This window comes from Artemia franciscana, chromosome 6 (assembly GCF_032884065.1).
Source record: "Artemia franciscana chromosome 6, ASM3288406v1, whole genome shotgun sequence".
NCBI classification, from domain to species: domain Eukaryota; kingdom Metazoa; phylum Arthropoda; class Branchiopoda; order Anostraca; family Artemiidae; genus Artemia; species Artemia franciscana.
The window spans coordinates 26,744,129-26,770,157 of NC_088868.1; the positions used below are offsets into that span (position 1 = coordinate 26,744,129).

The window sequence follows — 26,029 nt, forward strand, 5'->3', positions numbered from 1 at the left end:
TGCGTGTTTATTTATTTATTTTTTTCCAGGGGTGATTGTATCGACCCAGTGGTCCTAGAATGTCGCGAAAGGGCTCATTCTAATGGAAATTAAAAGTTCTAGTGTCCTTAAAAAATTAGAGGGCACCTAGTCCCCCTCCCACGCTCATTTTTTCCCAAAGTCACTGGATCAAAATTTTGTGGTAACCATTTTGTTCAGCATAGTCGAAAAACCTAATAATCATGTCTTTCGGGATGACTTAATTCCCCACAGTCCCCGGGGAGGGGCTGCAAGTTACAAACTTTGACCATTATTTACATATAGTAATGGTTATCAGGACGTTTACAGACGTTTTCAGGGGGGATTTTTTCATGTTAAAGGGGGTCCTCCTCAACGCCTCGCTCTCTACACTAAAGTTTTACTCTTTGTCACAACTCTACTTTTTAAAATAATAAGAAAACTTTAGCGTAAAGAGCGAGGCGTTGAGGAGCGGATAACCCCTTTCATATACGGTATAATTTCTGTTCGTTTTAAGTTTTAATGTCGCTCCTTACTTGCTGTTAAAAAAACTTTTTTTATTCAATTTAAAAAAAGAAGGATAAAATGCAATGCAATTAAAATATTATCTTTTTAAAAGTTATTTTATTGTTTTGTAGATTCCCAAGGGAAAAAATGTTACAATAGCTCTGTTGACTTGGTCATTTCGAAGGAAAAAAAAATCATTTTATCTCGAATTTTCAAAGCTTTATCTTTTTTTGCATTATTTTTACTTCCAAATAGTGATTTATTTTTCTACTTACTTAAATATATATGAAGCTTCGATAAGAAAATACGTCATTAATTTCACAACAACTACGGCAATTTTTCAACATTTCTGTTGTAAAGAAAATGATAATCAATTATTAGTATTATTTGATATCTGGTTTTCTTTAAAATTTCTAACATATTTTAGGAAGAGCTAGGATCTCAAGGTTTCTTTTAAGAAAATATTATGCATTTCGTGATTGTGTCAATAAAAAAAGGAGATTGATTAAAAACTAAGTTGTTGAATTTGAAACGACGTGACTTGACTCGTATGACTTAAATCCTGTCCTTCCTTGAAGGTCGTCTTGCTGGGGCTTCTTTCTTGTAATGGCGTGGATGTGCCTTCTGTATGCCTTGCTGTCTTCTGCTAGATTAAGTATATTTGAGAGATGGTGAGGCGCAAAATTGTACTTTCACCTCTTTGGGGGACGACCACGAGGGTGAGAACCGTGAAGTTGACATTCAAGAATGATTTTTGGAAGATGGGGCCGACTCGTCCTCCGGACGTGACCCAGCCAGTGAAGTTGCTGGAGATGGATCAAGGTGATATTTTTTGGGGGGATTTCAAGGTGCTCAAAAAGGTAGATGCTTCTGGCCATTTGGCGGAAACATTTGGTGCAAAGCTGCGACGCTGCTCATCCACCTTCTGCGTCCAGTAAATTGCGTTTGGGGTGATAAAGGTATCAAAACGTTGCGTTTTAAGTCATAGGGAAATATCCTTGATGTACCATATGGGCATAAGGGCTTTGAAGCTGGGACTCGCAAAGGCAAGACGTTTCTTCATGTCTTTTAAGTGGCTGGTGATCAGACTACCAAAGTAGGAGAATTCGTCGACCCACTGAACACTCTCTCCGTTAAGTGTCAAGTCTGGTTTTATCCCATCAGTTGGTTTTTGTAAGCAGCACAAAATCTTTGTTTAGCATGTATTTATGATAATTTCGAGAGAGCTAGTTGCTTTGAGGACATCGCTAGTTACGGTTTGTACGTCATCCAGCGTTTCGGCTAATTCATTGATGTGGCCGGCACAGGCTAGCTCGTCTTTCAGAAACTGTGTTCTGACGTTCTGTCACGTTATCTTTTTGAAGTAATTCCCTTTGGAATCACCGTAGCACAAAGTTGACGTTGCTATTGTTCATGGCAGTTTTGTAACTAAGAGTCTGTTATAGCCTCTAGTTGGCCAGTCATAGATATTTGAATATTTCTTGTATCCCAAAATGTTGTATTTTGATGTGAATTTTTAACCTTGTAAAGAGAAAAAGTCATACTGGCTTATGTTGCACGAACAAGGGGATTGATCAATAACGGAAACATTTTTGGTTCCCAGAAACTGATTAACTAAATTGGTCCTTTGGCAAGGCGCATTATAATAATTTAGCACCCAGGCTTTCTCAATGTTATGTCTCATACGAATAGCCCTTTCGAGGTATATTAAACATTTCTCAATAGACTTATTGGTTTAGTGTCTGGTCCTGAGGTACAATCTGCATGAACGATTCGTGGTTATCTAAGAAGTAAATAAACCTGTTTTAATTTTTGCCTTGCTCATTTTTCCGTTATTAGCCTTACTGAGGCTGAAGTGTGCCATTCTTGGGGCGGGCACTTTGTTCCCCCGTCGTCATCAATTCCTAGGTTCGTAGTCAATAATGAAACGTTTCAACTAAGATAGCTATATAATGCTCTGAAGAAATGGGACACCTGTCCCTCTCGTCATCTTTTGGTCTTGCGACAAGAATTTTGGGAACCATTTTGTAATCTGTAATTATTAATCAGATCCTATGGATAGTTGTATAAATTAATCCGAATCATTCTCAAATCATTCTAAACCTCAAATGATAATCAAATTGGACAAGACACTGAATTTTGGCGATGTTCTTTTAATTATTTGTAATCGAAGGCATTTCACTATAAGGATCCTGTTCTATTCATTCTTTACCGTTTTTTAATGCTTTAAACTGCCTTAAAGTACAGGCCCTTTTAGAATAACTAACTCTATAGGCTTTTCAAGATTATTGAAAAGTTTTTGTTTCAGTCCGCCCAATTTTGAAAAAATCATGCAACGCACCGTTGCTTGAGATTGCTGTAATTCTTATTTAAATTGCACCGATTTAGACGATATTTAGACGATTTAGACGATAAACTATGAGTGTTCTCAGATAATATGTTTTATTATCAGCATCATTTCGGGCCATTGAGCCATTTGGGATATTGTTTTTGTTATTGTTATTTTATGAAAATAAATAGAACTTGAATTGATTTGACTACAGATCAAAGGATCACATTTCATTTTTACTGTGTTTAGTACTTTAAGGTTATTACTTTCAATATCAGTTTGAAGAAAAAAGTCTCATAAAGCTTTTTTCAATATCACAACTACACCCCCCCCCCCCTATCGAGCGGAGTATTTTTCTTGTTTGGTTTGGAAGGGGGATTGATTTTTCTGCTAGAAAAAAATAACCAATTATCTTTTTTGTGTGTCGAATAAATATATTTTCATGGATTTAAGCATAGTTACAGACATATAAGAAGAATAAAAAGGGGTGAATTCGACTTCTTTTGTTTGTAGAAAAGAACTTTAAAGTGAAACTGCTGTATTCATAGGTAATATTTTTCTATCCACAGGTGAATCTAGTAGGCGTAATCCCCTGCGAACTGCTCAGAGTTTAGGAAACGATCGCCCATCAAACTCACGAAATCAATCCGGAGAAGACGCGCAACGAAAGACACGCTGGCGACCTTGGGGCTCCTCAAGTAGTAGCTCTGAGGATGATATGGATGCAATCAGTGAAATGGCACTACAAACCATTGGCTTGGATCAAATTAGAAGGACAAGATTTTCACAAGGAAGATGGAGTTACCCTGGTAAGATATATCAGTATGTACCACTGTTATAATATATATCGAACAATGTATACCCCTGTGATGTTGACCCGAAGCATTCGCGATTTAGTCCCTCTTACAAGTTTTGTTTGGTTTACCATTATTTGTACTATTCAGTGAATTGGAGTTGAAATAATAAAATAAATTGAAACTGTTGTTACATAAGTAAGCGTCCTTTCAAAATACTTAGACTAAACTGGTCATTTTGATGCATTTATTCTAGTAAATTGTTTGCTTATTTTCTGAAGATATACAAGTTTTGGTAATGATACAAATAAAATATTTAATAATATATAATTTTTTTAAATATATAATAATCTATAATATAAGTAATATACAAAACATATAAAATAAATATATAATAAAATATATGATTTCAAAATATACAATTTCTAATAAAGTGTAAATAATACTTTAACCGTTGGAGAGTTTGAGAGAGTGACATCTAAACTTGCGTTTATACGTTTATGTTTTAGGTTTAATCTATCTATTTATAATTATTTCTGTTTGGTTGAAGCTTGATCTATGATATGACCTTATTCTAATACACTTTAGCTCTTTTGTATTGCACTATAAATTTCAATAAAAATATTTTTTGAAGCCTTTGTTAAATCTAATTTCTGTTTAATTTTTATAATGAGACATACTTAATATACATTGATTGTAGAAATATTAGGTATTTTGTTGTTTTTACACTTAAAAACTGAAACTTAAGTTTTAAGTGAAATTTGAATAAGTTATCAGACAATTCTAAAGTTTCTTAGTTCTTGTGCAATAATCCTCCGTGTTAGGTTTTGGAAAATCAGGAGGTAGGGAGTTAAAAAAATATTTCTACTGAAATAGTAAAGTTAAAAAAGTACCGTTTGAAAAATTACTAGTTAAGAAACTTCATTTGCGTTAGGCAAATTAACCGATGCAGATAATCCTTTCTGTCGGTCCCGCAACTAGGACTGGACATAATACAGTATTCTATGATAACGTGCAGACGTTGAGTTTCATAACTTTAGACCTATTTGACTACGATCTATGAAGCTAATTTGGTGAAAATTAAACGTTATTTGTGATCTAACTGCTGAGTTTATTTTGATTTTGAACTTTCATTTCGCAATATTAGCCTAAAACTTGGAACAAACAGCTCCATACATATGAGCTTGTATAAAAAATAAATTATGTTTATTAATATTTATTTAGCGTCCTTTCATTTAAAACTCTTGGGATATGGCGTATTGCTCTCCCCTCCCTTGGAAAATTCCCACATGTAAAATTCAGCAAACAAATAGAATTAAAAAAATAGGAATAATGAAGAAAAGAATCGATTCTGGGTTATTCTGCCCATATTCCAAAATGCATGTAAAATCTAAGCATCAAACAATTTCTGGTATTAAACTGTGTGCGAGGAGCGACTTGGGCCAAAAATAACCAAAACTTTTAAAAAAGGAATTTTTTATTACGATTGATACATAAAAAAAAAATTGGTTTTCAATGCTCATTCGAAACATAAAAAGTTCATTAAATTTAATATTACACATTAAATGCTACGAGCCTGAGAACATTAAACTGATTTTCGAAAAAAAGCTAAAAAACTCAAAAAGAGGAGTGGTCCTGATGTCATCATTTGATTCAGCATATAAGAGAACACTATTGTGGAGGTTTAAAGCTTCTATCTGCAAAACGTGGTATATTTTTTCTTTTTTTCCCGAGTTGAAAGATCAAGGATCCCCCCCCCCAGATATCGTCGAGCCAATGGTCATAAAAAAGGAGAGGGCTCGAAATTAAAACTTTTCGAACCCTGTTAAAGTGATCAATAAAATTTTGCGTCGAGAAATTGGTGTTTTCTACCATTTTGTGGCGCCAAACTACTGTTTTGCCCCACCGAGGACGGAGTTATTATCGAGTAAACACTGTTAGATTACCAATTGATATAAGAGTATCAAAGAACTATGTAATGTGTGTCCCAGTTCCAGAGGAAGTAATGCCACATGGTTGCACATTTTTTTCTGAAAAATTGTATGGGAAAGTAAAGTAAGATGATTCAGATGGGAAACCTTTTGATGTACAATCAATAAATTCACAATAAAACATCTTCAACATAGCAGGCTCTATGGCGAGAAAAAAAAACAAGGGAGAAACAAGAATGAAACAACTACATAAAAAAAAATATTTCAGCGTAATAAATTCACGTCTTTCAGAGAATCAAAAAAAAAAAAAAATATAATCATCCACCTCAAAAATTCCCAAAATCACAAACTAGCCCAAAATTCACCACATGAATTCGAGTTATTTCAAATTTGATGTACAATCAATGATTCAATCAATAAATTCACAATAAAACATCTTCAACATAGACATCTATGTCTATGTTCAATAACATCGCCATAGGCTAGATGGCGAGAAAAAAAAAACAGGGGAGAAACAAAAATGAAACAAATACATAAAAAAAAAATATTTCAGCCTAATAAATTCACGTCTTTCAGAGAATAAATTCACGTCTTTCAGAGAATCAACAAAAAAATATAATCATCCACCTCAAAAATTCCCAAAATCACAAACTAGCCAAAAATTCACTACACGAGTTCGAGTTATTTCAAATTCAAGCGACAAAAGATGACATGGACAGGTAACACTCATAACAAAACTCACAACACACAGCAAAAAAACTCATAACAAAAATTTCTAACCCCGTCCGTTTTTTGCCAATACTTTTTTGTGTACTGGGCGAAAACTTTCTTTTTTGAATTTTTCTTTTTTTATTATTTGGAACAGGGGCTCTGTCAATTCCAAGTTTACTTTGTTCTGACTTAGAGTTTGACTCTTTTTTATTTAAATTAAATGAAAAAAATGTCCCTGAAAAGTGGACGTGTTTTCGGTCACAAGAGTTGAATCGGTATCATTTACTATAATTGTTGGGAGGGGTGTCAGGTATGGGGGAGGGAGGACACCCTCCTGCATATAATTTTTCAGCCAGTCAGAAAAAAGATCTGGTGCAGTAAAATAGTGGCGCTTTCTGTACCCCAGCAACCTCCTAATGGCCTGTATTTGCCGCACTCCTGAAGTTAAACCCCGGCTTCATTGCAAGTCTGGGTCTCGCGAGTGTCTTAAATTTAAGAAAATTCTGCCTTTTTTTGAACCATATGAAAGTTCACCTTTTCAACAGCCTGATCATACCCGCTGCTCCATGTGGGATGTCGATAGGATGTGTTAATGGACAGTAAAAACTGAAACTTATCACATCCTTTTCGAATCGGAATTTTGCATCAAATAGCGAATATCCGATACACTAACCATGTCAGAAAGGAAAAAGTTAGAAAAAGAAAAGTCAACAGACATTATTCTAAACAAAGCAACTGAGCTAGCCTGGGCAGGTCAAGAGACACTGTTCATGTACCCAAGATCTCACTTGCAGTGACAATTGACGGATGTTAATCACAGGGAGAACATCCCAATAAATGGGTTGATAATTTTTCCCTGCTGCATATAATCCAACAATCTAGAACTGCACCTGACAGAGCAGCGTATCGAGTACTGATGTTTAAAATTTGGAAAGGAGTGGCCCCAAAACGTCCCATGGGAACGGATAGGACTTAAGTCAGTAGTTCCTGGCTTTAGGACTTTAACTCATATGAATGAAATGAAAATCAATGACTTGAAAGACCTTGCAGGAGTGTGATTTCAGTTAGGTGTATTAAATCCAGCGTTTTTGAAAATTCTATTTAAATTGTTTAAATTTAATTTGCCTCTATTCTGAATAACCACACTCAGAATTCTTTTAATACATGTTTTGGATCAAATCAAAAATCAAAACAGGAATCACGAGTCACAACCTTAGAAAGGGTTTTTGAGCAACATTATATCATTTATGATCATTTCCTAGATATTTACTGAATAATAACGGTTATAAATTAGTAAACTGTGTTTGTGTGAAGTCCAGGTGCAAGCCGGGTGCTGGAGAGGAAACCTGCACCACTTCATGCCTTGTAATATCAAAAATTGAAAATCTGTGTACTTGTATGTGTTTTGACCGTCATTTCTCAATCTTGATGACTAGCACTTGATGTTTTAACATCGTTCATTAAATAATCCTTGATATATGACGTGTCGAAAGAAATGTAATATACCTATATTTTTGAAGGTGCCGGTGGGGGTTTTGGAAGGGTACCAATTTTGCACGCTCTAATTATGCAGGTTCTAAAACGCTTGTAAGTTTTACCTGAATGGCGTCGGTGTTGGAGTCGGTATATTGAAACTGTCTGTAGTTGGAGTCGGTTGTAAGTTATAAAATCTAGTTTTATGAAGCTTTAAAACAGGGCTGTCGAGTCGGACTTGAAGTTTTAGTTAATTTTCACTGAATGACATTGGTGTTTGAGTTGGTATATTGACACTGTTTGGAGCTGGAGTCGGTTACAAGTTATAAAATCTAGTTAAATGAAGCTTTTAAACAGGGCTGCTGATTCGGTCTTTGAGTTTTAGTAAATTTTAGCTGAATGGAGTCGGTGTTGGAATCGGTATATTGAAACTGTCTGGAATTGGAGTCGGTTATAAGTTATAAAATCTAGTTAAATGAAGCTTTAAAACAGGGCTGTTGAGTCGGACTTGGAGTTTTAGTAAATTTTAGCTGAATAAAGTCGGTTTTGGAGTTGGTATATTGACACTGTCTGGAGTTGGAGTCGGTTATAAAATATAAAATCTAGTTAAATGAAGCTTTAAAACAAGGCTGTCGAGTTGGTCTTTGGGTTTTAGTAAATTCTAGCTGAATGGAGTCGGTGTTGGAGTCAGTATGTTGATACTGTCTGGAGTTGGAGTCGGTTGTAAGTTATAAAATCTAGTTAAATGAAGCTTTAAAACAGGGCTGTCGAGTCGGACTTGGAGTTTTAGTAAATTTTATATGAATGGCGTCGGTGTGGGAGTCGGTATATTGAAACTGTCTGGAGTTGAAGTTGGTTGTAAGTTATAAAGTCTAGTTAAATGAAGCTTTAAAACAGGGCTGTCAAGTCAGACTTGGAGATTTAGTAAATTTTAGCGGAATGGAGTCGGTGTTGGAGTCGGTATATTGAAACTGTCTGGAGTTGGAATCGGTTACAAGTTATAAAATCTTGTTTAATGAAGCTTTAAAACAGGGCTGTCGATCCGGACTTGGGAGTTATTGCAGGTTTTAGCTGAATGGAATCGGCGATGGAGTCGGTATATTGAAAATGCGTGGAGTCGGAAATGTGTCCTGGTCTCAAGCCTATCAGAGACAAAATAAATTTCAGGCCCATTTATGGGCGTCCTAAACCGATGGTTAGTGTCAATTTTGTTTATTATTAATTTCATTATATGTTTTTAAATTAGTTTCAAGTAAATTAGTTTCATATTTGTTTTATTATGAATTATGTTCGATTTCTTTAAATAAAAATCTGTCTGAAGTACTAATTGTATTATCTTTTTTAGTACTTAAGACATGGGAATAAGTTGAATTAGCTACTACTAACAACTCACAGCAGTGAGTTGTTAGTAGTAGCAATAATAGTATTTAAGCAAAACTACTCTAAAGAATATTTTAATAATAAATCACGTTTGACCATACACACGATGTACTATGTAGGGTTTTAGACTATGGAAGGAACACAGAAAAATTTTATATGTTCCATCTGACGTCACGAATCAGCAAACTTTTTTTCAAAAATTTTGTGTCATCATTAAGGTTGTCGTGGCTCTGTTTACACGTAAATGTGTAGCCGATCGTGTGTAACTGGCACAAACACAGTTTGGAGGAATAACTAAGGTAACGTGCAGATATTAACCTCAACTGGTTATATATAAAAAAAGAAAGATGTATAAGAAATAAGAATAAAGATAACCTATTCTCGAGGCCCTGAAATCGCCAATATTTTTGAGCCCAGACATTACCTTGGATGGTACAGCTGGTAATATAGTCTCCCTATCGTTGCGCTTTGGGTTCTTGGAAGGAGTAATACTGAATTGCGGAAATGCCCTAACGAAATGAAGAGTCAGTGGGAGATGTTATCAGAAGCTACTTCTGAAATAAACGAAAAATTTCTCTTAGGATCCGAAAGTAAGGCACTTTCACTGATTTTGGATGGTCCGCTTCCCACCATAGGCCCCAAGGGCAAACTGAGATTTAATAAGGTATCTAGGTTTATCCTTCATCCTTGTGGACCACCCTGCTTTGTAGTAAGTGTAGAGAGGTAAGCGCTGAGTTGGCCAACATAAAAGCCAAACTCAGGAATCACTTGGATATTTCTTTGATGTACACGAAGCTACTTATGTATCAGCCTCTGTACATTCAAAGGCGATTTCATTTGCTCTTCATAAAGCTCTCAACAAATGGTCCTTAGTGGAAGAGGATCCCAAAGGAATCAGTTAAAGATTAGCTCCTCGAGACTTTTCGCATGAAGACTAGTTGGGGTATTTATAACTGCTATTTCTTTTATATTGATCTTTGCACTAAATAGTGTACATAATACCCGGTGGTTTTTTAACTTATGCAGCAACATATTGATTAGTGATTGATCTTGTAAGCAGAAATATGCTGTTTCTTCATCAAAAGGCAAGCACTTTGAATATCCGAGTCTCATCAGCGGTGGTGGAGCAATGTAAGACCGGTCACAGTGACTGAGTTTTGGCTCAAATTTTTACATAATATGCAAAAAGTTTGAATAACTCCACCCTTAGCCAAAGTACAATGCTGGACAGTTTTAAGTCAAACAGAAGGAAATATCTTTTCGGCCGCTAGTGAGCCTTATACATTAGGCTCCAGTACATTCTTGTACATTAGGCTCCAGTTGGCCCAATGACACCAATCTGTTAAGTGAAGAAAGAATACGTTGGTCCAGTTTTTGGGTGAGCTAATATTCTTTGTATTCATTTTGTGTGCGAATTGGGATTAGCCAATCTAAAAAAATCTACCCTATTTCATTGGGTTTCCCCTGCCCTCAATCTAATTTTTTATGCCTTGGGGTCCCCTTCTCCTAGCAACTTCGTGTGCAGTTCAACAGCCGTTCGAAAAAAAAAAAGTTTTTGGCCATTATTCGTGGGAAACAACATTTTCTTTCTCTTTTTTTGTGATTGGGGCTCTTTCGGCCCAAGGATTGAAAGAAACAACATTTGATCTGATAAAATAATCAGGGACAACATAATTTTTGCCCATTTCTGGTCCCTAACACTCTCCGTCCTCCAAACAGAAATTTGTGGTCCCCTTAGCCGAGTTAACAACCCTTTAAAGTTCATTGTCCCTTTTTGAGTCGTAATTGTTTGGAGGGGGGATTCCGTTTTTTCCGTTAGGATTACTTTGACTTGAGGAATCACGTCTATATGTTTTAATTTAATGAAAGAAAGGTTAAGATGATTAGGCCACGTTTTAAGGATGATAGACTGCCACAGCTTAGATACCAATACAGTTATGAAAACTTGATTTATTTTTGGGAAACAATGCGCGGTAGCGATGCTAGCGGCTGGAGACAGGAAACTGGTATTGGTATCTAATTAGTAACACGAAACTGGTATTGGCATCTAAGCTGTGTATGCAACAAAACAAAATTGCGTTCCCGCCCATGGTGTTGTAGTACGATCTACGCGTCGGAGCGCGGGTTTGGAGGAGGCACCAAGTTCAGAGCTCTGTACCAAAAGCTTCTCATGGGCAAGATAGGAGTTTTCATAACTGTATATAGGTATCTAAGCTGAGTAAACTGCCAAAGAGTTTGCTTCTTGACCTCTCTGGGGCAAAACGAAAACCAGGCCGTCTCTGAATGGGAGGTCATGAGAAAAGATCTAAAGGAAATTGGAGCTCTAGGGGATGGGTAAAGAACAAATAATTGGATAAACTGGGGTGGAGGAGGAGCATACACATCAGTGTGGACATGAAGTGGCTTGTTGCTGCATTAAGTTGTAAGTAGTTGGATTAGTATTGCAGAGATGTACCTAGGAAAGACATTCGGTCCTGTCCTTACCCCCAAATTCCAATTTTTCCTATACTTTCTTGTGTTTCCACAATTCACCAATACTTGGGTCTCCCTCTAAGCAGTGCTGCTCCACCTGACCAAAGTCTTGTGTGCGTACCAGGCCTACAGTAAAATTCTATAACTGTAGCTTCTGCAATTCAAAGGCCACGTCTGAAATGAGACATTGCATGCGGGTGAATTCATTATCCATAAATTATGTTTTGTTTACTTTACCATTCTTGAAATATGATAAGAAAGTTAATTCTATTTGTGTTCTGAGACGATAGTTTTTTTTCGCCCACCTTCGTTCTCCCTTCCACAAAAATGTTTGGTCCCCTTAGCAATGGTCCCAGGGCAATGACTCTCAAAAAATTTACGCCAGTATGGAAAAAAATGTTTTGGGACCGTTTTGGGAGCGGAAGATATATTTTTTAAACTTTTATCTTTGACTGAGGCCCCCTAGCTTTCAACAGGACAAGACGTTTTCCACCTCACTTGGCATCTAAAGTCCAAAATGTTACGGAGAAATTTGTTTCCTGCAAGGTCCAAGACCAAAGGACATAAAGATACAAGTTTCGAGCTTATCGGACAAGGCAATTTGGCTCTTTTTGGAGCACCACTTTTGGGGGGCCTATCCGCCAAACATAAGATAATTTTTGTGGATTAGGGTTTGCTCAGCCCACGTACTTATGGTTTAAAGTTTCAAGCCATTCAAAAAAAGCTTTTTGGCCTTTGTCGGGTCTCGAATTAGGGGCAACTATTTTTTTTATTATACTTCTATATAGAGATACTGTTAGTCCAACGACTCAAGGATATAAGTTTCTAGCCGTTCGTACTAAACAGTTTTTGGTTTTAGTGGGCTCTACTTTTGGAGGTCTCGTGGCCCCATACAGCTTTTTTTAGTAGGTTACGTTTCTCTTGGCCCAAGGACTTACAGCTGTAGGTTTTAATCTGATCAGGGACAAACAGTTGTTTGGCCAATTTGCAGAACCTCTAGCCCCCTTCCCTAACGAAACATGGGAACCTCTTGGCCGACAGAACGATCTCTCGAGCATTTTGAGACAATAGAATATCCCAAGAATCATCATGATCTCCTTTTTCTACTATAAACTGAGCTATAATCAATTGATGATTTTCATAATTTTTGTTCTTCCATCAGGGGCTTTGGGGGTCATGTCGTCCCCGATGGCTTGTTTTTCGGGTCGTTTCGACTATTTTAATAAAAATAATTATCTCAAAATTCTGATCAAATTTCGTGTTGTGGAGGGCTAGGGGCTGGGTTGCAAAAAAGGGTGTAGGAGGAGGGCTTGTTGTCCTCCAGTCACTTTTGACTCTTTAAAGGCTCACTAGCCCTTTCAATTTCTTATTGAACGATCTTCTTTTAAAGTTGCTATGAACCCCCTATTCTATACGAATTGAGAAAAAAAAAACACACTAAAGGTGTATAACTGTTTAACACTACTACAGAGCGACCTCATATTAATACAAGCCTGGTTAATTTTATATTGGTGGGGGGGGGGTACGTCAATTTTGGAAAAGGATCTTTCATAGCTGCTATGGAATGCATAGGTAGATTATTATAAAGCCTGCTACGATGAAACCCGTTGCGAATATTTGTTTATTCCGGTTTATAACTCTATCCTACATATCCTTGCATATGTTTGTTTTTGCTTGCGCTTGCCTCTTGTCTCAGCCCGACAAAGTTGAACAAACACCTTTCTGTTTATCTAAACTGTGTTTGCGCACACGTAAGCAAGTTTGAGATTCCCTCTTTTGTGCGAATTTCCTCTTTTTTTAAGAGAACTAGTTATAGCGCCTGCTTTCTCTCTGGGAATTTTCCCAAGGAAATTGAGCTGCGCTGATAGACTTCCTGTTATTATTTTGAAAGCACTATTCTAAACCTCTGGTTCGGTCTTTCTCTTGTTAGTGGCTTTCTTTAGTTTTTTTTTTGTGAAACCGAAGTGATGCATCAATAAACTTTATTCTCTGGAAGTATTTAGTTGCCTATGGATACATCATCTATGTGAAATGAAGCTGTAGATAGTGTGTGTTCCAGTTGTCAAAGGATATTGGACATTAAGAATTAGTTAAGGAACTTGCTTTCCGTTTTTCACCCAATAGGATTTTGTTGGTTTACATTTGACAATTTTGATGCCGACGTAACTCAAGCGAAGGCAACTTATCTGACTCGGCCCACTTAAAGTTTGGATGAGTGAAGATTTATTCGGATAAGTGTAGATCCGTTACTAAGTTGAATTGACTAAAAATGTCACGTTGTATAATGTGGAAGTAGAAAAAAAAACGAAATTTTGAAACATTACACTAAACCGACTTTGGAAATAACTATTAACGCATAATTTTTTTTTAATCTGTGTGAAAATCTAAAATGTATTATTCATTTGAACCAACCTGCATCAACTCAAAAGGCTTTTAACCCAGATCGAACTTTGTATATCAGAGGTATATTTAGATTTGGAAAGGCCTTTCTGAGTTTTAATAATGTTAAAGAAACCTAATTTCAGCTAAAATTGCCGCTAGCAATAATTTTTATAGTTGGGAGGACCTCATTCCTTGGGTTATTATTTCTGAACTCTATATCTTTGTTGGCTAAGGCTTCTTCTTTTGCTCCTTAATGCCTAAGGCTAGGGCTTCTTCTCTTACTCCTTAATATTAACTGTGACTGTAGGAATCGGTGAAGTAATCTATTATATTGTGGTCTTAAAGGGGAAGCCCTTCTTTTTATTTTTGTCGGACAGTATGTGAATGCACAATTATGTGATTATTGAAAGTGTTGATATGGGTGTAGTGATAAGTTCGTGTGTTAATCAATCCGATCAAGGTAGTAGTAGTGATACTCAAAGGATTGCTCGACCTTCAGAAGAAGAAGAATCAGGTGGGAGTGACTTATGTAATGGATTGACTCATTCAAATCAGAGACTGCTGCCTCATTTTGTTGGGAGGCCGTTATTTGTTCCGGACCTTGAGAGGATTCGAAGCTTGCGAGCTCGAAGATTATTACATGGTTTGTTTTTGCTTAGCATTGTAGATGCATACAGACAGTAATGCGATAAAGGACACCATGGTATGATGTGCTGTCTGTTGCAAATGTACAACTTTATCGCTCCCTAAAGCACCACCATTTGTACCTTTCCCTGCCACTCGAATCTACATTACCTCGTTGGGCCCCTCTTTTATTACCTTCTTACCACCCTACCCTTCCGTGATGTATTAATGGCTTGACGTTCTAATGGTTGTGTAGCTTATGACAGTTATACAGGAAAACCACTGGAACCTTTCGGTTGCTCTATATAAATGGTGCTAGGCGTATTCCTCGAAAAATTCCGCCTAAAAAATACTTACCCCTTGGGAAATTATCCTGACGAATCCCCTCTGTCACGAAAAAATCCCCCCGCATGCAAAATTGAGCAGCCGAAGAGAAAGCATGAAAAATAAAAATAACGAAGAAAAGAAGGAATTTTAGAATATTCTACCTATATTCTAAAACATACGCTGAATGTATGGTGTGGTATATTCTATGGAATTTATTTTTACATTGTTATTTATTTTAATTCTATTTTCGTGTATTTAGGGGTTAAGACGTAAGGGACTAAGAAATGCAAGCCTTCACTTTCCCTGGACTTGGTCTGATACCGACGAGGGGTATCTCAAGCCAAAATATTGGAGGTGGGGGGGCAAGGGATTTTATGGACTTATTTGCGTGAAATTGCTGCTAAAACTACCTCGTTTTACTTTGTTATCGACTGAGATTGGTCTTTTTTTTCTTTAATTTACGACATATGTATCGATCAGGACATTTACCCTAATAAAAAAGAAAATTAAGCCAGTGAAAACGATATTTTATCAATTAAAATTTTGTATCCGATTGCTGAAAACATCAAGGGAGGGGCTTCTGCCTAAACGTGACACCCCTGCCGACAACATTAGTACATGAGGCCAGTTCCCTCCCTTGCAGTCGAGAATGCGTCCACTAGGCGTATATCAGAAGGTTTTTCCCTCTGAAGTATCCTAGCTTGTTTTGACTACGTAAATTTTCAGGGACGAATGTGAGATTGCTTGTTTGTTCTTGTGCTTTGTGCCTCTGTTTTCATATCGGTTGTGTTTTGGACTGTGAATTTGTTTTCTTATTTTCGGCTCTTAGTTTTTTATTTTTTTTATTTTTTCATCTTTGATTTTTCAGGTTTATTCGTATTCTATGCGTCCGAATAATTTCCATTTTAAGATTGAGATGTGTAAAGTTTTGTCTTTTTTTCACAAAAGGGACTTATTTTGTGTTATTAGCTGGTGGGGTTTTGAAGTCTGAAATCATTTTATAAATTTACTTGATTTTACAGGTTTAAAATGTCCAGTTTGCTCACGATCTGTGCCTCCAGATGATTTAGAATGCCATCTTGTGATATGTCTGACGAAGCCTAGACTCATTTATAATGGTAAGGAATTTTTAAAGGTTTATTTGTATTATTAGATTTTTGTTACTATAATAGTTAATATATTACCTTAAAATAAACAAATACTGCCATGGGAAATCGTGAACAAATTTTCGAAAAAAGAATTGTGAAAAATTTCTTCTAAGTTTTGCACTTCACCTTAGTCTATCACCTTATTGCTACTAACAACTGATCACAGCATAATAGTCGCATGGAGTCAAGGCAGCTGTTTTAGGTCCTCCTTCACCCTCCTCCATTCAGAGCTTCACTCCTTGCCGGCTCACATGGAACTCCCACTTCCTTCATTACATTCGTTTTAACATTTTGCATTTAACATTTTGCATAAAACATTTTTAACATTTTGCATTTTGCATTTGATAACGTCCTACCTTTCATTTGCCTCCAGCCGGGTGAACACTTCAATGCTGTACACATTTGACTCCATTCGTATTTGTCCTTTAAGTTATAGATATTGTAAAAATGTAAGCTGGCTTGGTGCTGCTATGAGTCGTTAGTAGTAGTTGTAGCATAGGCTCTTTAATGTTTTAGTTTAATTGCTTATGGGTTTTTTACAGCTTTATCATGTTTTATGCACCCTATATTTTCAACCAATTGTTCAGTATTACTGCAGTAAGTCAACGGTAGTTGTATCTGAAGCGTGAAGTCTTTTTGCTAGGCTATTTTCAAATCTGAAAAGTAAGCATTCACGGTCCTATCCATAATGTCTGTTTTATTTCTGACACAATGCAAAAGAGCTAGTTTCGTGTTGTATTGTATCTAGTCATCACTGGTCGCTGGGTATATCGTAAGTATTTCACACTGCAAAAAAAGTCAAGACGCACTGCAAAATCTATTTTGAATTATTATTGTAGCTGTAGCTGCAACCTAGTTAAAAGCAAACAACTGTCCATATTAACCGAACATTTTAACTTTCGGTTTTTAAAGGATGATAGGCTTGGGGGCTAGTTGCCCTCTGATCACTTTGACTCTTAAAAAGGGTACTAGGATTGATTTCCAATACAATGAGCTCTCCAGAGTTTTTACAACCATCCTTTCCATAAAAATCATATATGCTCCCGGGTCATAATTTACAGCCCTTACATTGAGGGGTGTAGGGGGAGGGGCTGTGGGGCTCATCATCTAAGATATAATTATTGGACCTTTCAAGTACGCTGAACAAAAAGGCTTTCTCAAAATTGCGATAGGATGTGTTTGGAGAATTAATGGGCTCAGGAAGGGGGGCTGGTAGCCCTCCCTTTGCAACCCCCCCCCCCGATGTGTTGCTCTACAACTTATATACTTACAAAACTCCATTCTCCTTCTCACGTCTCTCACTCTTTCCAAATAAAAGGAATCTGAACGCCGAAGTCCCGCAAAGGGGGACGAATATTAGGGTAAAATAAAGTGAAATATTCAAATACAAAACCATCATGAACATTTTTGCATTTAAAAATACTCAATCCCAGTATATGACGAAGAAGGAATGGTTTAGCCCTAAACTGAATTTTATTGCACCCTCCTGCTAGGTTTTGCCATTTTGAAGGCAATATTTACTGATAATGCATTTGAAATCCTCAAAAAAAGCAGAAAGTTTTCTGACAAATTCATTCCCCCTCCCACAACGCACGAAAGACATTGATCTTGTTAATCTGACACAATGCCTTTGGGAGTTTTTTTTCTCACAACTAGAAATAGAACGTTCACCATCAGTCACTCTTCCCTCTTTCATCTTACTTGTCTATTCAAGTAATAGCTTGACCGATTTTGTTTATGTTTACTGACCTTTTATATAGATTGATGTATTGTGGGGTATTGAGGAAGGGGAGTCAATGGCATTATTTAATGAGTGCCAAGATGCGTTCTGAATTTGAATGTTTTATTTATGCGGTATACCTGAAATATATTAGCCATGTTAATTTTTTTTTATTTGCGACCCTTACCCCCTCCATAGCACAGAAAATCAAGACTAGGGGTACGTAAAATTATCATCCGACCTATTTCGTTGATATTGTTTTAAACTAAAACAAATAAAAGAGGGAAATCAAAGAAGCAATAACAAAGACAAAATGAACGAAGACAAATAAACATTCAATTACAAAAATAACATACTCTTACCTTCTGATAAAAACTAGATATAACTGGCTCACCCAATGGGAAACCAAAATCAAAAGTACCTATTCTCTTTTCTTTCCTTATTTGTTCCTTGTTTTAGACTTTTTTCTCTTTAGCTTAATTTTAAACGATTTAAAAAAATTGGAACTACAAAGTACTATGTTGTTGAGTATATATATATATATATATATATATATATATATATATATATATATTATATATATATCTATATATATAAAAATAAGTTGTCTGTCTGTCTGTGGATGGATCAGGTGACGTCACCTGAAAAAACTGGATCAGGTGACGTCAAAACTGAAAAAACTAAAAAAAGGCAAAAACTACAAAAAAAACTAAAAACTAATAAAAAAAATAAAAAAGCTAAAAAACTAAAAAAACTAAAAAAAGGCAAAAACTACAAAAAAAACTAAAAACTAATAAAAAAGCTAAAAAACTAAAAAAACTAAAAAAAGGCAAAAACTACAAAAAAAACTAAAAACTAATAAAAAAAATAAAAAAGCTAAAAAACTAAAAAAAAAAATTAAAAAAGGTAAAAACTAAAAGAACTAAAAAAGAAAAAAATAAATGACGAAACTCAAAGAGAAAGCGACCAGGACAAAAGGAATGTTCGATTAGCAATCAACAAAGCACCGGGACACAGGGAGTATAAATGACGACCAGGACATAAGTAAAAAAAAAAAAACTATCTATATATATAAAAATAAGTTGTCTGTGGATCTGTGGATCGTGGATCAGGTGACGTCACCTGAAAAAACTGGATCAGGTGACGTCAAAACTGAAAAAACTAAAAAAAGGCAAAAACTACAAAAAAAACTAAAAACTAATAAAAAAAATAAAAAAGCTAAAAAACTAAAAAAACTAAAAAAAGGCAAAAACTACAAAAAAACTAAAAACTAATAAAAAAGCTAAAAAACTAAAAAAACTAAAAAAAAGGCAAAAACTACAAAAAAACTAAAAACTAATAAAAAAAATAAAAAAGCTAAAAAACTAAAAAAAACTAAAAAAACTAAAAAAAGGTAAAAAACTAAAAAAACTAAAAACTAAAAAAAACTAAAAAAACGGAAAAAACTGAAAAATAAGCTAAAATAAAGGTAAAAACCAATAAAAAACTAAAAAAAAAACTGAAAAAACTAAAAAAAGGCAAAAACTACAAAAAAACTAAAAACTAATAAAAAAAGTAAAAAAGCTAAAAAACTAAAAAAACTAAAAAAACTAAAAAACTAAAAAAACTAAAAAAAGGTAAAAAACTAAAAAAAATAAAAAATAAAAAAAACTAAAAAAAGGAAAAAACTGAAAAATAAGCTAACATAAAGGTAAAAACCAATAAAAAACTAAAAAGAAAAAAAGGAAAAACTAAAAAAAATTTTCATCTAAAAAACTAAAAAAAACTAAAAAAGGTAAAAACTAAAAGAACTAAAAAAGAAAAAAATAAATGACGACACTCAAAGAGAAAGCGACCAGGACAAAAGGAATGTTCGATTAGCAATCAACAAAGCACCGGGACACAGGGAGTATAAATGACGACCAGGACATAAGTAAAAAAAAAAATTAACAAAACTAAAAAGAAGGTAAAAACTACAAAAAAACTAAAAAGAAAAAAAAACTAAAAACTAATAAAAAAACTAAAAAATCTAAAAATCTAAATAAACTAAAAAAGAAAAAAAAAGGAAAAAAATAAAGGAGAAAAACAAAACTAAAAAACGAATGTATATACAGACCGGTACACCGGGATACAAATGACGACCGGGACACAGGGAATATAAATGACGACCGGGACACAGGGACACAACTACAACGGGGACACCGGGGGAAACAGGGGGATGTAAATGACGACCGGGACACCGGGACAGGGAATGGTCGATTAGCAATCACCATCAACAAAGCTCAAGGGCAATCATTAGAATCATGAGGTATAGATCTGAATACAGATTGTTTTCCCATGGACCATTATATGTTGCATGTTCAAGAGTCGGTAAACCTGACAATCTATTTATATGCAAAGACAATGGGACAGCAAAGAATGTTGTATATTCGCAAGTTTTACGTAGTTAAAACCATATATATATATATATATATATATATATATATATATATATATATATATATATATATATATATATATATATATATATATATATATATATATATATATCACAGGTGGGACATAGGGACACAACTACAATGGCGCGTAACTATTATGGCGCGTAACGACTTACGCGCGCGGGGGGGCTTGGGGGGGGGGGGGCGCGAAGCGCCCCCACCAACTAGGTGTTGGGGTGGTGCGAAGCGCCACCCCAACAGCTAGTATATATATATATATACTAGCTGTTGGTGTGGCCACACCAACACCTAGTTGGTGGGGGCGCTTCGCGTCCCCCCAAGCCCCCCCCCCCAGCGCGTAAGTCGTTACGCATCGTATTAGTTACGCGCCATTAGATTCCCGGTGTCCCGGTCGTCATTTGTATTCCCTGTGTCCATGTGTCCCGGTCGTCATTTATATTCCATGTGTACCGGTGACCCGGTTGTCTTTTATGTCCCGGTGTCCCGGTCTGTAACGTCATCTTATAATGACGTCATATACAAGGCCTTATATACTTATAGTGATGTCATATGCAAACCCTCTTTTCACAAAAAAAACATACAAAAAAACAAACATGCATACAACTTATTTATATATATGAGTTCAGGGTGCTAAAATAGGCTTGAAAATTAATGTTAAGAAGACTAAGTCACTAAGGTTAGGAATAAGTGAAGATGAACAGGTGACCTTAGGTAACGAAAAGATTGATCAGGTTGGGAGCTTCAGTTACCTTGGTAGTATTATTAGTAAAGATGGTGGGAGCAGTGAAGATGTTAAAAGTAGAATAGCTAAAGCTCAGGGTGTTTTTTCACAGTTAAAAAAAGTTTGGAAGAATAGAAAGATAAGCCTACAAACCAAGATTAGAATATTGGAAGTTACAGTGATGACAGTGGTCAAATATGGCTCTGAAGCATGGACACTCCGAAAAGCAGATGAAAATTTACTAGATGTTTTCCAGAGAAATTGCCTACGGATTGTTCTGGGTACCCGGCTGACTGACCGTATTTCAAACAGTAGGTTGTACGAAAAGTGTGGTTCAATCCCGCTTTCTGGGGCTATAATGAAAGAAAGGTTGAGATGGCTAGGCCACGTTCTACGGATGAAGGATGACAGATTACCGAAGATTGTCCTTTTTGGCCAACCGTCTGGGGCTACACGGAAAGCAGGTCGTCCTTGTCTGGGTTGGGAGGATGTCATAAATAAGGATTTAAAGGAAATGGGAACTTCCTGGGAGGGTGTAAAGAGGGAGGCTTTAAATAGATTAGGTTGGAGGAGGAGCGTGCGTAGCTGTGTTGGCCTCAGGCGGCTTGGTGCTGCAGTGAGTTATTAGTAGTAGTATATATATATATATATATATATATATATATATATATATATATATATATATATATATATATATATATATATATATATAGATATATAAAACAAAAACAAAAATACTATTTCCAAATAGACGTTGATTGAGAAAACAAATTCTGGATAATTTATTTTAAACCCATTTTAAATCAAAGAGGTATAGTGGTAGTCTATAAAAATGTGTAATAAATGATTCATATGAAAAAAAGTACCTTTAAAAGCAATGCCAAAAATCATATGGCAAAAACGCCAAAACCACTGTAAAATCATATGATGAAAACGCCAAAATCACAGTCAGGTATTTTACGATGTAGCCCACTAGCTTTATTCTGTCTGTTTCTTAATAATATTAATTTTTTTTGCAACAAGGTTTCAATTATTATAACCAATGCTGTACCCATTACTAGAATTGGGGGGGGTACACTATAGAAATGGCCATTTAATACATTTTAAAGATCATTAAATGAACAAAAAGTAAGCGTTTTAACATGATTTTTTACACCTTGGGTAATATACCTAGATTTCCCGCCCTATCTTGGCCACTACAAACGATGGAAATGTTTTGCTGGAAAACAAAATGAATATCTAATCCGTTGATGTTACAATTTAAAACCAGATTTTCTGAATGCCTACAACTACTTGATTTCAATTTAAAAAATCAATGGACTCGGTCGATTCACCAATGAGATCGGGCAAGAAGTCTCTGCTTAATGATTGACTTAGCTTGTCTACTGACCTAATTTTAAATTTTCATTAAAAGTTTGGACAAATGATCTTAATTTAAACTGAAAAAAAATGTTGTTTGGATCGTTTAATTTTAAGTTATTGTAAATTGGGTTTATAGGAATTTTTTTTTAATTCCAATTGCCTTCTTAAAAGAATTGTGCGAAACCATTTGCTTCAAATATTAAAGCTGCCTTATCAAAAAGAACTACATGATCTGAATTTTTACAATGCGGAGGGCCAAAGCAGAAGCAGTATCTTCATTTTTATTTTAAATTCAGAGAAAACTTGTATTCATGCTTTCTTTTCCCTGGGAGTCGGTGATAACTCCCTCCCTCCTCCCGGGAAATTCCTCCATAGATTATTCCCCCTCCCCTGCGGAAAATTTCCCCCCTGTTTTCCCCATGGATAATTCTGGATTTTCATTAGAAGGGAAATTGGAATTTCTACTCTCTTGTTTAAGTCAAGGGCAATCATATTGTGTTACCTATCGTAAAGGGTCTTTAAGGTTCAATGTATCAATATTTGTTCATTTATTTTTTCACAGAGGCACTTCATGTAAAAGGAGTGGTCGAATAAGCTTTGGAGGGGGCTGATCCTATTGGAAATCGAAAGCTATAGTGCCGTTTTCTAAGATTTAGCCTGATTTTTAACCAATTGCTACCGAATGAGCTGTTACTGATTGGTGTCCAAAAAAAAATTCTTATTCTAGTTTAACGGCCTTTGCGTTACAGCTTTTGTTTTGAAAGAAATAATCATGCATTGAGGCCTATGCTTTTTTATTACAATCAACTCTATATCTTTGCCTAAACATTGAGGAAAGGTTAACGAAAAAAGCCAAAAAATGAATAAACGTGACCAACCCCAAATGTTGCTTGTTTATGTGTGATAATAAGTACCCTTTTAATCAAAGGGCAAAAAATCAGTCTTTCATCTATTGATTATAACCATGTTATTTGTGAAAAATTATTGGGACTCGTTACACTATTCCTTGCGCCTCGTGTGTTGAATCCCAAGACATCCGATTGAGAGGCACGGTTTCTTTAGCTTTATTAGCGCGAGGTACTTACCGATATTATTTAAATACAAAATAAATTGGATTATAATTTGCTATGTTTGATTACTTTATGATGGGCTGTTGGTTCAAAGTGCATACCTTTCTTGAAGGACCTCTTAACAGCAACTACAGTATTTTAAAAAAGCTGTATGTGGTGATTTAGAAAGATTTATGATATTTCGTTTTTGTTTTTAAAACGAACGAATAGCAAATTCTGTATTTTATATCTGAAAATACTAAACGGATCGATGTAGGTCGTTTAACCTACTCCATTTCTGATAACTTGTTTTTCCAGATATTCCAAGGTTTTAATCTCTTTCAAAAAGTATGAGTAATTTACAAGAGTGGAAACTGGTGCTAGCCTCCACAGAAAAAAAAACCACGATGCCATCTAGTATGTGGTGAAACTTGGTATTACTTCAAGCTCTGTAATAATTTTTCTGTAAGAAATTGAGATTAGATTCTCATTTCTACATTAATTTTGCCAATTACATTAATCGCATTATTTATTCTTATTGTTACACTGACATAGATACTAAGTATCGCCAAATACTAGATGGCGGTGATAGGTTTTTTCGATACTAGCGCCAGCTAATCATCCGCTCTTTGAAGTTACCCATACTCTTTGGTTTCTTTCTTAAATGCGTTATCTTGTCTTGACTGAAGGATTTGTAAAATATGGGAGCCGGCGTTTACCTACACCCCCCCTCCTCCGCAGATGGTTGGTATACAATCACTTTTGAATTCCATAGATAGATAGTTCTATGACTGTCTACCTTAGTTCTGCCCTAGGAATGACGTATGGACGAATAATAGATAGACTTATCTATCAACAAATGAACTGACATCATTTTTACGATCCTTAAAAGAGCTTATGTCAGATTTGTCTCTCACTCACTTGAACGATCTGTCATGGCTTTTTATACAACTAGCCATGGCTGGCTTGATGCACACAACTACTTGATTTTAATTCAAAATAAACGGACTCGGTAGGACTAGAGCTCTTAACTTCTGTTCGAATGGGTACCCTTCGAAGTTTCTGCGACCATGAGGTGGAGCTGGGGATGAGGAAGGGTAAGTCTTCTTCCTATTCTAGTCATAGAGTTCTAGTCCTTTTCTGTATGAGTCAAAAGTGATTGGAAACCAAACAGCCGTGGGTGGGGGAAGGCAAACGCCTAGATTGTAAAATATACTTGATACCCCTTATGTTGTCAATGTGCATGTGAAGTCCATATCCTGAAGGTAAAAGAGATCATGTCTTGAAAGCAAAAAATGGAGGAAGAAAAGAAAGTACGAGAATAAAAGAGAGAGAGAGTGAGGGGGGGAAAGGGTGAAAAACAGAAAAATGACCACTGTAAACAGCCAATTGCCAGAATACTAGATTTACGACCTTCTCTTTCAAATAATTGATTTTCCAAAATGCAATATCGGTTTAATTATCAAACAGTTCGCGGTATCGTACTTATAGTAAGGAGCGAACCGGGTCAATAGTAACCGAAACTCTAAAAAAAAGGAATTTTGATACCAATATATACATCAAATGAATCAAATTTTTACGCTGATTTTAAATATGTAACTTTAATCAATTTAGTCTTACCCATCAAAAGTTCTGAGCCTGGGAAAATTTACCTTATTTTCAAAAAAGGGAAAACACCACCTAAAAGTTAAAGAATATTAATCAAATTCACATCGTCAAATTCAGCGTATCAGAGAACTCTCCTGCAGAGGTTTTAAGCTCCTATCTGCAAAAATGTGGAATTTTGTATTTTTTGCCAGAAGAAAGATCACGGATGTGTGTTTATTTGTTTATATGTTGTTGTTTTTTTGTTTTCTTCCCAGGGATGATAGTATCGAGCCAGGGGTCCTAGAATGTAACTAGAGGGCTCGTTCTAACGGAAATTAAAAGTTCTGGATTCCTTTTAAATGACCAAAAAATTGGAGGACAACTAGGCCCCATCACCTGCTCATTTTTCCCCTAAGTCATTGGATCAAAATTTCAAGATAGCCATTTTGTTCAGCATAGTAAAAGATCTATTAACCATGTGTTTGAGCACGACTTAATCCCCCAAAATCCCCGGGGGAAGGGCTTTAACTTTTCCCATTGTTTGCATACAGTGTTGGTTATTGGGAAGTATACAGACGTTTTCAAGGGCGATTTTTTTCTGGTGGTGGGGAGAGGGTTACGTGAGAGGATCTTTCCATAGGGGGAGAGAATTTTCATGAAGGGGTGCTGGATTCTCCAGCATTATATAAAAAAAAAACAATGAGACATTAAATAAAAAAAAAGTTTTTCAACTGAAAGTAAGGAGTAACATGAAAACTTAAAACGAAGAGAAATCATTATGTATATGAGTGGATTCGCCCCCTTTTCAGCATCTCGCTCTTTACGCTAAATTATTTTTTATAATTTCAAAAGAGCTACTTATTCTAATTAAACGGTCTTTGTGATTCAGGGATCATTCTTAAAGAATTGGAACAAGATTCGAACTTTAGTATAAAGAGTGAGGTATTGACGAGGGGACGAACCCTCTCATATACGAAATAAAAATATACAAATATAGAAGTTTATTGTGAAAGTTGATTTGTAAGTTACCTATATTTATTACTAATAAAAAAACGTTCTTAAAATAAAATTAAAAGC

General features: G+C 35.6%; 1 protein-coding gene across 1 annotated transcript in view; it reads left to right on the top strand.

Moving 5' to 3' along the window:
• Positions 1–26,029, top strand: part of LOC136028531 (uncharacterized) — an 85,775-nt gene that overhangs the window by 27,021 nt on the left and 32,725 nt on the right. Inside the window, exons 4-5 of the mRNA XM_065706376.1 lie at positions 3,403–3,642; positions 15,950–16,045. Of these exons, the coding sequence (XP_065562448.1) occupies positions 3,403–3,642; positions 15,950–16,045 (336 nt within the window). The remainder of the gene's footprint in view (positions 1–3,402; positions 3,643–15,949; positions 16,046–26,029) is intronic.